The 11,641-nt window shown below is 31.7% G+C and overlaps 2 protein-coding genes across 2 annotated transcripts in view; one reads left to right on the top strand and one right to left on the bottom strand.

The window, feature by feature from the left end:
- Positions 1-4,431, bottom strand: part of LOC106109669 (ubiquitin carboxyl-terminal hydrolase 36) — a 6,039-nt gene extending 1,608 nt beyond the window's left edge. The window contains exons 1-8 of the mRNA XM_013291254.1: positions 3,939-4,431; positions 3,445-3,669; positions 3,020-3,173; positions 2,659-2,833; positions 2,247-2,360; positions 1,936-2,100; positions 412-1,394; positions 4-106 (exon numbers count right to left, since the gene is read on the bottom strand). Coding sequence (XP_013146708.1) covers positions 4-106; positions 412-1,394; positions 1,936-2,100; positions 2,247-2,360; positions 2,659-2,833; positions 3,020-3,173; positions 3,445-3,669; positions 3,939-4,206 — 2,187 coding nt within the window. The 5' untranslated portion in view covers positions 4,207-4,431. The remainder of the gene's footprint in view (positions 1-3; positions 107-411; positions 1,395-1,935; positions 2,101-2,246; positions 2,361-2,658; positions 2,834-3,019; positions 3,174-3,444; positions 3,670-3,938) is intronic.
- A 256-nt stretch (positions 4,432-4,687) lies between these two features.
- On the top strand, positions 4,688-8,045 carry LOC106109781 (ubiquitin-conjugating enzyme E2 variant 2). Its single transcript, XM_013291389.1, has 4 exons — positions 4,688-4,902; positions 5,024-5,166; positions 5,964-6,089; positions 7,064-8,045. Exons 1-4 carry the CDS (start codon positions 4,878-4,880, stop codon positions 7,202-7,204), a joined length of 435 nt encoding a protein of 144 aa, XP_013146843.1. The 5' UTR covers positions 4,688-4,877; the 3' UTR covers positions 7,205-8,045.
- Positions 8,046-11,641: the final 3,596 nt, after the last annotated feature.

The following is an 11,641-nucleotide window of genomic DNA, read 5'->3' as shown; positions in this document are numbered from 1 at the left end:
GGCGGGGGCAGCGCCGGCCTCGCTCCTGTCGCTCAAGGGCGACATGCTGCTTACGCTCGTGTTGGGACTCTGCTCGTTCTCGCGAGGCTCCTCCTTTTCTTTCACCCTACAAGGTTGATTACTTTTAATAATCAAAGAAAATATATTAATGTAGCATCATTTTATACAGTTAAAAACTTAATATATGTTTTGCGATTTCACTCCCAACACCCATAACATGAAACAAGGAGAAATACAAAAATAAAAATGACCATTATGCCAACCCTTGCCAGTATTCTTGTATTAGAGGTAAGGACATAATAATAATTAAATTCTTTTTAATAGCACAGATGGCCAATTTCAAGAATTCAATGTTAAAAAAATTAAATATTTGAATCTGTCTGGATATTAGATAATATTAGGAAATCTTACTTTTTATTTGTCACTCCGTTCAAACTAGGACTCAATAGTGGTCCACTTTTTTCTTTTGAAACGGTCCATTTGTGCTGTGTTCCTTTTGTTGTGACCACAAGCCCTTGCGGTGAGTCACATCGGCTGGGCTTCGGCCTTAAACTGATCACAGCTTTAACATCACCCTTTACTTTATCATCAGACCTTTCAGCACGCTCATCACTACTCGATTCTGAATCATAAGGCACCAGTTTAGAGTTGGAATTCCCATTCCTATTTATATGATTGGAAGAATCACTCTTATTCATCTGCTCTTCCAATTTCTCAAGAGGTGATTTCGGTGGCTTCACCAGTTTACTAGTCGATGCAGATTTCTCAAGTATTTTACTATTTAGTGTTATTGACCGAATATCTGAATCACTCTTAGATAGCTTAGCTTTGGGACAATCATCGACTTGTTTCTTGAAAACATTTATTTTCTTATCATCATCAACTTTGTGATTGGATTTATCGGTACCATTCAATATTTTTGGGTACTGCACTACTTTCTCCACTTCTCCGTTTTGTTTCACAACCCATGGTTCAGAAATAGAACTGGGTTCTAAAGATTTACTTAATGTTGTGTTTAATATGATTGGTTTTGCTTCAGGCTTCGTAGATTCTGTTGTTGTGCTGTTGAGGATGATTGGTTTTTTATCATCGCTGCGATAAAGTGTTATTTTGAGGGGACTCTTTTCTCTGTTAACAATGTTGTCGGGTAATTGTGGGCCATAGACAACACTAGAGGTAGAAGCAGTCGGCTGATTGATGTCATCTATTGTGTTATCTCTTTCAAAGAACATTATATATGCGTTTGTGCCGAGGACAGCTGAGAGGGGAAGTGATCGCACGCAGCTATCATCAAATTGGTAAAAATTACTATTAGGAGCTTGTCCTATTGCTGTGTAATGTCCACAGTTCTGTGATGGTCCAAGATGAGTCACTAAGCTCACCAATTTGTATGTCTGAAAATGGAAAATTTACATTAAGTGATAGGATTATTAACGTAGGCTCCGAGCCCCTTGGTGGGGACATATAGTGAAGCTGGTGATGATGATGATAATGATGACGATGATGATGATGATGATAGGATTAACATACTAATATTGTCATATAAACTAGAAAATTCTGATAGTCTGAAGTCTGCATGGGATTTTAAAAAACAACATAGAATAGGCTATGTGTTCTTCCAGACTATTGTGTATGTCTATGACAAATTTCATTGAGTTCTGTTCAGCCATTAAGGGTACAAACTCAAAGAAACCATCCATCCATCTAAACTTTCGCATTTATAATCTTAATAAGATGTGAATTAACAGATGGATTTATCACTACTATCTTCCAAACTGAAATATCTAAGTGAAATTTAGAACAAATACAGAACAAAGAAAATACTTTAGTTTTATTCTTCAGTTATTTTTAATTTCTCGGTTACAAAGTCGCCGGCCAAAGCTAGTACCATATCGGTTTTTTAATTCATATTGATTAACTTATGTACCAACTTACCAATTGTTGTGGATTATTTTTATTATAAATATATTTGCTAAGGTTTATTTTCTTGCGGAATTGTACATGCTTTGATAGCTTTCCCCCGGCTAAGGAGAACCTTTTCAATGCTATGCAGAGTACCATAGGGGCTCGCTCCACAAAGAACTGTTTTGTTGCTGATACCTAGAAAAATAAATGGATTAACATTATTTTAAACTTTAATCTGTTATAGTATTACTGATGCAGTGCAGTACTGGTAAATATACCATCTTAACTTTCAAACAACTGGTTACAAAATAATTTAATTTAGAATAAAAAAAAATACTAACCTTCTTATTACAAGCTTCACACTTATATCCTAAATCTTCTAATCTCTCTCGAGAAAAAAATGAATCTAAAGCTTCATCTAATGTTGAATGCTTCCTTATATCTAGTAGTAAATCCTGTAACAGAATAAAACATTCTCACTTATTGCTGATTGGACAACAATCAATTCATTATTTGAGCAATTTCTCTCCACTTATCACCTTCACTACAAAGTCACTTCCCACTGTCTGTCCACCCCTGTTTGCTTAGATCTTTAAAACTACACAACAGATTTTAATGCAGTATTTATTTTAAATAGTGATTCAACATGAAGGTTTATATGTAAAATGTAGTAGACATTCTGTAGTAACTTTAACATCAGCACTGGACCCATGCAATGCCAGGGTGGGTCGCTGGTATAGTTTTTAAACTTACCTGGAAGTGTTGGTATGTAGTTGACAAATGATGGCAAGCTAAACACCTCACAGTGGACCGCAGGTAACCACCCAAAATCTGATTCAACGGAGTTGTTTCTTTACTATATTGGTCTAACTTATCAGAGTTTACAAATCTTGATAAATAACATTTCTCCATTGCCTCTACCAAATACCTGTTGAAAATATTACAATTTTACTTTAGAATACCGACTTATATAAATAAATGCATTAACAAATTATTAATTTCTAACTAAGCTAGAATTTAGAGCAAGCTGGCGGTTCATAATGGACACCTTCTGTCCCACTTTGGGGACGTAGTACAACAAGAAGAACTCAGCTAGAATTTAATATATATTTACCTCAAAAACTCATGTGCATCCTCTTGTCTTCCAGGAGTCAAGTGCCTACAAATGAGGCGTAGCTTTGAGTAAACCTGCCAAGGTTTGATTGGTGCTCCGCCACTCTTCTGAGTTGCCATTAATGTTGCCCTCATTCCACAAATAACACAAGCTTCTGTAAAATTCAAATCATTCTATTAGTGGTTTTTTTACAATTAACTTAGTAGTCTTGTAACAATTGTGAATAAATATAATTTTAATGCAATGCATGAGCTAATTTTATTTACATCTCCAATGTGATAATAGAGCACTGTTATTAATTACTTAATGTAATAAGTTTTCAATTGAAATTGCCTCTCTTTTGACAACTATAACTAACAGTAAATATCAAATTTTACACACAGTAAAATAGGTGTTATAAAAATTAAATTAAATTAATTTCTTACCTTGTTGATTACATTTTTCGGCATGTGTTGATTCTGTAACCAGCCAATTAGCAAAGGCTGGTACATGGAACAGAGCTTGTAATGTAGAGTTGAGGTAACATGTATTGCCTACATTTTGCATCCCCGATCCCGCACTCCATGTCCCCTGCCATCCCAACTGAACCTTCTCAACAGGGAAGAAAACTCGCTTAGGCTTTGGTAAGCCATCCTCACGGTTTTTGTTAGCTTTAAACAAAAAAACGATAACTTTTAATATAAAGGTTTACTTCGAGAATAAATTAAAATTAAATAAAATTACTTAGTAGAGAGAAATTTTTAGTTTATTTACTAAGTTTAGTTAAGAAAGTGCTGAAAAAAATAGGTTTATAATCGTAAATCGTTGTTTATGGTGTTGTAAATATTGACATGATTTAGAAAATATAACCTCTGTCAACATTGTCACACATGTAGACTGATAACGTCACAAGCTATAATATAACAAATTTTGCCATTACCTGCCGATTGATTATCCGATGAGACGTCCTTCTTCAGCAATTTATTCTCAAGCACAGGTTTTTTAGAACGGATAACGACATACTTTGATTTCAAACCATCTAGTACGTTGCTTTGGTAATCACCGGATTCTACAAACTCTATCTTTGATAAAAGCACACTTTTAGCAGAGGAGTACAATCTGCTATCTAGTAATGACGAGCTCTGAGAGTCTTCAGCAAGGGATAAACGCAATGCGCTAGATACTGTGTCACAAATGGAAGCGGGCATTTTACCTCCAAAACTGAACTATCACTTTATACAACTTATCAAATATCACAGTCGTTCATGATTACTTTCTACGTTTTTTTTTACCTTTATTGTTAACGATCAGCGCCACAACTTATATATTTTTATCAACCATGTGTACGTATCACAAATTGATGAGCTCGATACGAGGAAAAGAAAACGCATAGTCCACGATACGCGATGGGCTCTTTTTTTCATAGACAAATCCTTAGGCACAGACTATAGTTATCTGATTTCTTTTTTGTTTTGGTACGAACTAAAAAAATGCAGTTCTCTTGAGGAATCAACTTTATATTTAAACAACTTACAAGCAACATTCATGAGCTGCATAAAACTCAAATTAAGGTGCATCTTCAACCGCCTTAAACGCTTTCGGCCAGCTTGTAAATCCATAGACTACAGATATTAAAGACTATTGACATTTGTCAAAGTCAGCAAAAAAAACTTCTAACCTGCTCTTTGAGCAGTTTGGGTCGAGTAAGAGATTTTGTAGAATAAATGAAATTTTATTGCACCATAACAAATAATTGTTAATCGTTTAACTTTAATTAAGTTTTACAATTTTTATGGTACATTTCTTTTTGCCACTTACAATTAAGGCACTTAGCAAATTAGTTTCCTAATAGATAGTGAGCGCCGGTGAAATTGTGATCATGGCGAATCCGTCATCAGGCGTTGGTAAGATTTAATTTTTTTTCGTATTGCAGATTATCTGTACCTATTTAATGTATTCAAATTTGACCAAGTTGCTTATTGACAAATGTACAAATCATTTCATTGTAGTTATTTTTTTTGACAGTTGTTCCACGTAATTTTCGACTTCTAGAAGAACTTGAGCAAGGTCAGAAGGGAGTGGGCGATGGGACTATATCTTGGGGTCTCGAGAGTGATGATGACATGACCCTGACTCACTGGACTGGCATGATAATTGGCCCACCTAGGGTAAATGGTTTAATTCAAATTAAATAGTCTATTTTTAGATACTGCAAAATACTCCACAATACACTGTAATTGTAACTAGAATATAAATGTAAATACTAATTTTATCAATGATAAACTAAATTCATTGTCTTTTTAGTTTTCAGTATGAACATCCATACCTACAGCTAAAGATGCTGCAATTTTTAGCAATGTATTGAATAGTTCTAAATGAACAGTTTTGACACCATAGTCTCTAAACAAAATGTTTGTAAAAACACAGTTAAGGTTATTTTTTAACAAATAAGTGTAGATAAAATTGTATACCATGTCCACTTTATGCTGGTATTATTTGATTTGTACTCATTTGAATTGCAATATTCTTGCTACAGTTGCATTTTGTACCTTTTAGCACTGAAAATATGTTAATGCTTGTGTCCATGACTTACATTTGACTGTACAAAATTCTTTGTTATAATTCTGTATATTGTGTTACATGGATAGGGTAGAACTAAACATACTAATGAGTAAGCTTTTTTCAAAACTTCAGTATATAATGAAAGTTACAAAAATTCAAAGTATACTTTTATACAAAAATTGGATACTGAAATGATGTATGTTACACAAAACACTGAACTATGCTGGGAGAACTTTGTCTTTTAATGTAAAATCTAATATAGAACCTTAAATTGTAGATTTTTTCTTGATTCCCAGATTAACCAACTAAATGTAAACACAGTTGTAAATTATTATGTGACCACTTTGGAGAGTAATGTTTTTTACTTTGTGGGGTATTACATAAACATTATTTAAATTTCCAGACTCCTTATGAAAACAGGATGTATTCACTCAAGATTGAATGCGGTACTCGGTACCCCGATGAACCACCTACTGCTCGATTTATGTCTAGAATCAATATGAATTGTGTGAACAGCCAAACTGGACTTGTAAGTATTATTTCATCCGTCGCCTGTGACTGCTCGGAATTAAAAAAACCTTCATCAGTAAATTGTGTGTTCTTTCAATGTGGTACATATATACCAAATTTCATTAAGATCCATTGCAACCTTCTAGGAAATACATACATTTATATGTTTAAAAATATCACTATGTTAAACCAGCCTTGATGTTACCTAGGAAACCTTGATTACAGTTTAATTTTTGTAAGGTTTCTCTTCATGTGATGAACTTTTTGATTAATGAAAGCAATGTTTGTACAGATATATGATTTTTTCATGTCATTCGTAAAAGTTACATCATACTCTGTTGGGACAAAAAGAACAAAATGTGTTTTGTATAATCTTTATGTTGATTTAATACAATGTAAAACATTATACCTGATACAAAAGATTGTGTATACTTTGCTTGTTATTGATTTATTCATTAGGTTGTGACCTTGCAACCATTTCACTGCTTCAATGCTCAATGCTACTGCAAATAAAAATGTCTTGAAGTAAAATCGTAATTATGAACCTTTTATTGTATTTGGAATAGGTAGATATAAGTATCTTTCTCTATAATTAAATACAAATTAAAGTTAATTAGTAATGTATTCAAAAAGAATAATGCTAGAGAATAATATTTGCAACTTTACTTAATAAGGATGTGGAGTGAATAAACATGAAATATTTCATATGGGATTCTTGCTTATACAATTTGTGTCATATGGCGTAAATTATACATTTTTTTTTCACTGTGTTACGGTTCTCATGGCGATGGTTGTTTTTACCAATGACAATGCTTACAAGATAGAATTACATTAAATTGTTTGTCATTTCAACTCCACAGCTAGGATTTTTTTTTTGTTTATTTGATTTTGATTGTTTGAATAACTTGTTTTGTTTCAATTGAATTGATTCTGTATAAAAGGATTTTAAAGGGTAATTGTCGTTTTGCCTAAGTTTAAATTGTAATTTGTCAGGTGGACAACAGACAGGTGCCGATCCTCGCGCGGTGGCAGCGCGACTACACGATCAAGACGGTGCTGCAGGAGCTGCGGCGCCTCATGACCCTCAAGGAGAACATGAAGCTGTCGCAGCCGCCTGAGGGCAGCAACTTCTAGTTCCACATTCTGTCTCAACAACCCAATCTACTCTAAAATTTAACATTTTTTAATAGTATAACCGTTCCAAGTAAATGATATCTCGATCATAATATCAGCATGTCTTTTTAATGTATGTGATTGTTTTTGTAATCTTAACTTTGCATTTATGTAAATGTATTCTCTTCTATCTTATGAAAGTAGATTGGGTGATTTAATATATAAGGATCACTTTTAATGGCTCCTACCTACCCACTTAGAGGGTATACACCCTTTTATTTATCAAATTACCTAAATTATTGTGGCCTTTATAAAAGTCAAACTTGCTTTCTTGTAATTAAGGCTAGTTTTACCAGCGTTCTAATTTCACTCGAAAACCAAATTGTAATCAGTAATTATAAACAATTCAAATGTGTAAACAATCCAATGATGAACTCGGTTAAGAACATATTGAATTTGTTTATGGTTATGAGTATATTAAATATCTATGGATGCCCGATACTAAAAATTTAAGGGTTATAGTTATTTGTATTGAAATAATCTTTTACTGAATAACGACATAAAAACCTTGTCATTTACCAAGTTAACATGAACAAGAGTTGCATATTTTAGGAAATTTTTATTTCTTAGGCACATAAGATAAAGTAATACTGATTCTTTGAAAGCTTTGCATACGATTTCAGTGTTCCTCTATTCCGCGTCGCTCTGCCTCTCGGCTTGCAAGGATCTCTCATTCCTTACATAAACATAACCTTTGCGTCAATTTATTGTTACAAACCAAATGCTAAGTCAGATTGTTTCATAGCATATTTTTACCAATGTATAAGTAACAAAGGTAAATAAATCTGATTATACCGTCTTACCATTTATTATTACTCTAAATTATCCATTTATTTCATATTTTTACATTAGAAAAAATAGATGAAATAAACGTATTGTAGTTGGATTTAATAAACAATGAAAAATATCAATTATGGTGGATTACTACTATTTATTAATTTTTAAAAACAAGTCTTCGATTTAACATAGAATACACAATATTACACACAAAACTGTAAAGTAATACATAACATAATTGATTAAAAATCTTAAATAATTCACTAAATTTTTTAGTGCTACTGTTACATTTGCTAACTACGACGTTCTCGCAAAAGCTTACTTTATGCCTACAAATGGCGACCAGGTACACAATTATTACAATATATTAACAGCTATATAAAAGCTATCTACAAATTTGAATACAAATTTTGTTACTATGAAAATTTACTGAAGTGAATATCAAGTATACAACACTACAAAATGTGCACAACATATAAAAATGGAAAATATAACAATTCGATACCTTTATTGCATTGGCGATCGCAGTAATATACAAATATAAGGCAATAGTGATAGAGACGGAATAAATAATAGATTATATATCTATCCAAGTAATATTACAAATATATTGTGGTATATAGAAACGATGATTCTACAATCGTACAATATAATAAACATAGTATATCACGATATATAAATAAATAAAACTACCAATAAATGTGCAATTCCACTGTGTCGTAACAATTGAAAAAATGTTTAAACCTTTCTAATAGAACTTAAGGGAACTCTTACATTTTTTAAAACAGTTCAAATAATTTAAATCCACAGAAAAATCTAATATTTTTGAAATAAGACTTGTAAAATAATTACATTTTTCTAGCCCTTATATTTATTATTAACTTAGAGTGCAATAGTTTTTACTTAGTTTCATGTACACTATAACACTGAAAATTTATTTAAAAAAAAATCAATAGTTACTTTGTAAAAAAATGTGCTCCGAGTATAAAAACTATAAATATACCCTATTAAAAACACTAGTTAGTATTTTGAAATGATATAAAAATAATTTAGATAATGTACAATGAATTATACTCAAAAGGCAAAATTATGTCATTTTAAGGTCATCACAGCTTCATCCACTTGAAAACGCCTCACTAGCGACTGAGCGAGACAGATATAACCAAAATGATATGTCCGTTTCGCTTTATCCAACGCTAAGAAAACAAAGTATTTAATTACTTCAAAAGTGCATAGGAACTTTTTATTCCAAGTCAATATATATTTGGCACAATCACCGATATAAATACGAAAATATTTGCAAACTAATTTGAAGTAAAAAAAGACTTAAGCGAACTAATGAAGAAACGGTTAGTTATATAGTTTGCAGTCTCTTACGCTATTTATTCTCTGTCCTTATTCCTTAGTTCTCTTTTAGCTTTTTTTGTTGATAGAAGCTATAAAAATAAAACAACACATTTTAAATACATAAAAATAAAATATAATAAGTTGTACACGAAGAAATGAAATATGTAGACTTCATTATTGCCGAAAAATAAAAAAAAAATCTCAAACAATATAACAGATAGTATTATTAGTTTTCGTATATTGTTTCACTGATTTATTATGTTAAAACCATATAAATCCCGAAATAAAATATACTAAAGGTGAAGTTATTAAGGCTTTGTTTTAAATTTAGACAAAAATACACACGAAGGAATTAATAGAAGTATGTGTAAAACCTATTGAATGATTTTAAGAAAGCCTGCATAAAATATATCTTAAAAGTTTAAAATTAGACAAAGAAAGAGATTTATGCAAAGCATCTCAGGTCATTTGAACTACATTTACTAAATCTATATTACAAAAAAAAACAATGATTGTTCGAATTATTACGTCATAGTCCATTTGCGTACAGAAAAGCATTGTGATGAAAAATGCAAAACACAAGTTTATAATCTTTGGCTTTGGTTATTTTACAGTGTTACAAAAAAAAATAACAAAACCTTGTTATAGTCAATCTGCAATTTATAAAAATGTATTATGCTAACTAAAAAAAATATAAAAAAGATAACTTATTCATTTTATCTATATAAAATTTAAAATAAACTATTTATTTACAACAATTTAAATATCTATGTACATAAATTTTTAAATACACAACATTTAACTCGTCCGATATTACAGGATTTAATGCATTAAAAATTCACAACAAAAGTGTTCCTTTCAAACATTAGCAACAGATGTATGGGATGGAAACACACTTAACACAGTTTTGACCTTTCTAAGTTTTTTAACAAAGAAGAAATTAGATCACTGTTATCATCGAATCTAGGGCAGTGTCAATTTTCCCAAAAAGGTTTAAATCATAATGTAAAAATAAGAATATGCAAAAAATTATCAAAAATTGTGATCAGTGTGTTTCTACCCTAAATCCACGAGGGTAGTTATAAAATAAAGCAAAACAGAATCATTCGAAAATAAAAAATAATGGAATTGGATTTAAAACAGAAAAATCAAACTTGAAAACAGTTAAAAAACGTGCAATAGAAAGGAGATAAACAATCATTAAAGTGTATTGTAAATTTAAATTGCAGCTTATAAATATCATTATATGTTATTTAATACTACTGCAGACAGATACAAGACGAAGTTGAAACTATTTACTATTAAAAGCGGCACTATGTGCTCTATACTTCAAATATCAACATATAACTGAACCTTTCGCACTCTGCCCTATTGGCTCTAATCTATTATAGAACATCGAGTCAGGGGTACACAATCGAAACTTCTTTTGCTCAATGAGTTTTGACCGACTTCCCAAAAGAAGGAGGTACTCAATTTGTCTGTATGTTTTTTTTATTTTTTATGTGTGTTACGACATAACTCGGCCGCTAGTGGACCGATTTTGATCATTCTTTTACCCGAAAGGTAGTGCTTGCAGGTGGGTCCTATTTTTTTGGTTAATTTTTTTAATAACATTTTTAATCTTTGATATTACTCATTGAAATATAAATTTCGTGTCTAAACATGACTTCGTAAATTTATTGACGCAATAAGTTTTGATTGTGTACTCCTGATATCGAATGCAAAACGACGTACTTTAGTAATTCTAACATCGAATTATTGGAATCCAGAATCCTATATAATGTAGTATTTTCATATACATAATACTGACGATTTACTTGAATTAACTAAATTACATTCTTTTGTAAAAACGAGGACGTGTGTGTATCAAAGAATCATACCAAATAATATACCTCGAAAACATCATGATTTGGGCCTTTATAACGGTCAAATGGATAAAAATCAATCGTTATAAAGTCTCAGTAACGCAATCGCCGTAGGCACCCTGTTGACCTAAAATATTTACTTACATATAAATGCGATAGATGTGATCTCATACCGTAACGAAGATGGCCCCGAGACTGACACTGCACATTGTGAAACTGCCATGTCCCATGCGGTCGATTTACAAAAGTGAAAAATTAACTAAAGGTATAAAGTGCCAGTCGATTTATATATATCACGGTAAGTAAAACGTTTCTAAAACACTACCGGTATAATTTGGCGGCAAACGGGGGCGTCGTTGCTTCATACACGTTCAACATCACGATCAGAACAAAGGCATCAAATAATGCT

The sequence above is a fragment of the Papilio polytes genome, unplaced genomic scaffold (assembly GCF_000836215.1).
Source record: "Papilio polytes unplaced genomic scaffold, Ppol_1.0 DF821067.1, whole genome shotgun sequence".
Taxonomy (NCBI): domain Eukaryota; kingdom Metazoa; phylum Arthropoda; class Insecta; order Lepidoptera; family Papilionidae; genus Papilio; species Papilio polytes.
Note: the sequence above shows the minus strand (reverse complement) of the source record. Positions and strands in the feature narration are given on the sequence as shown.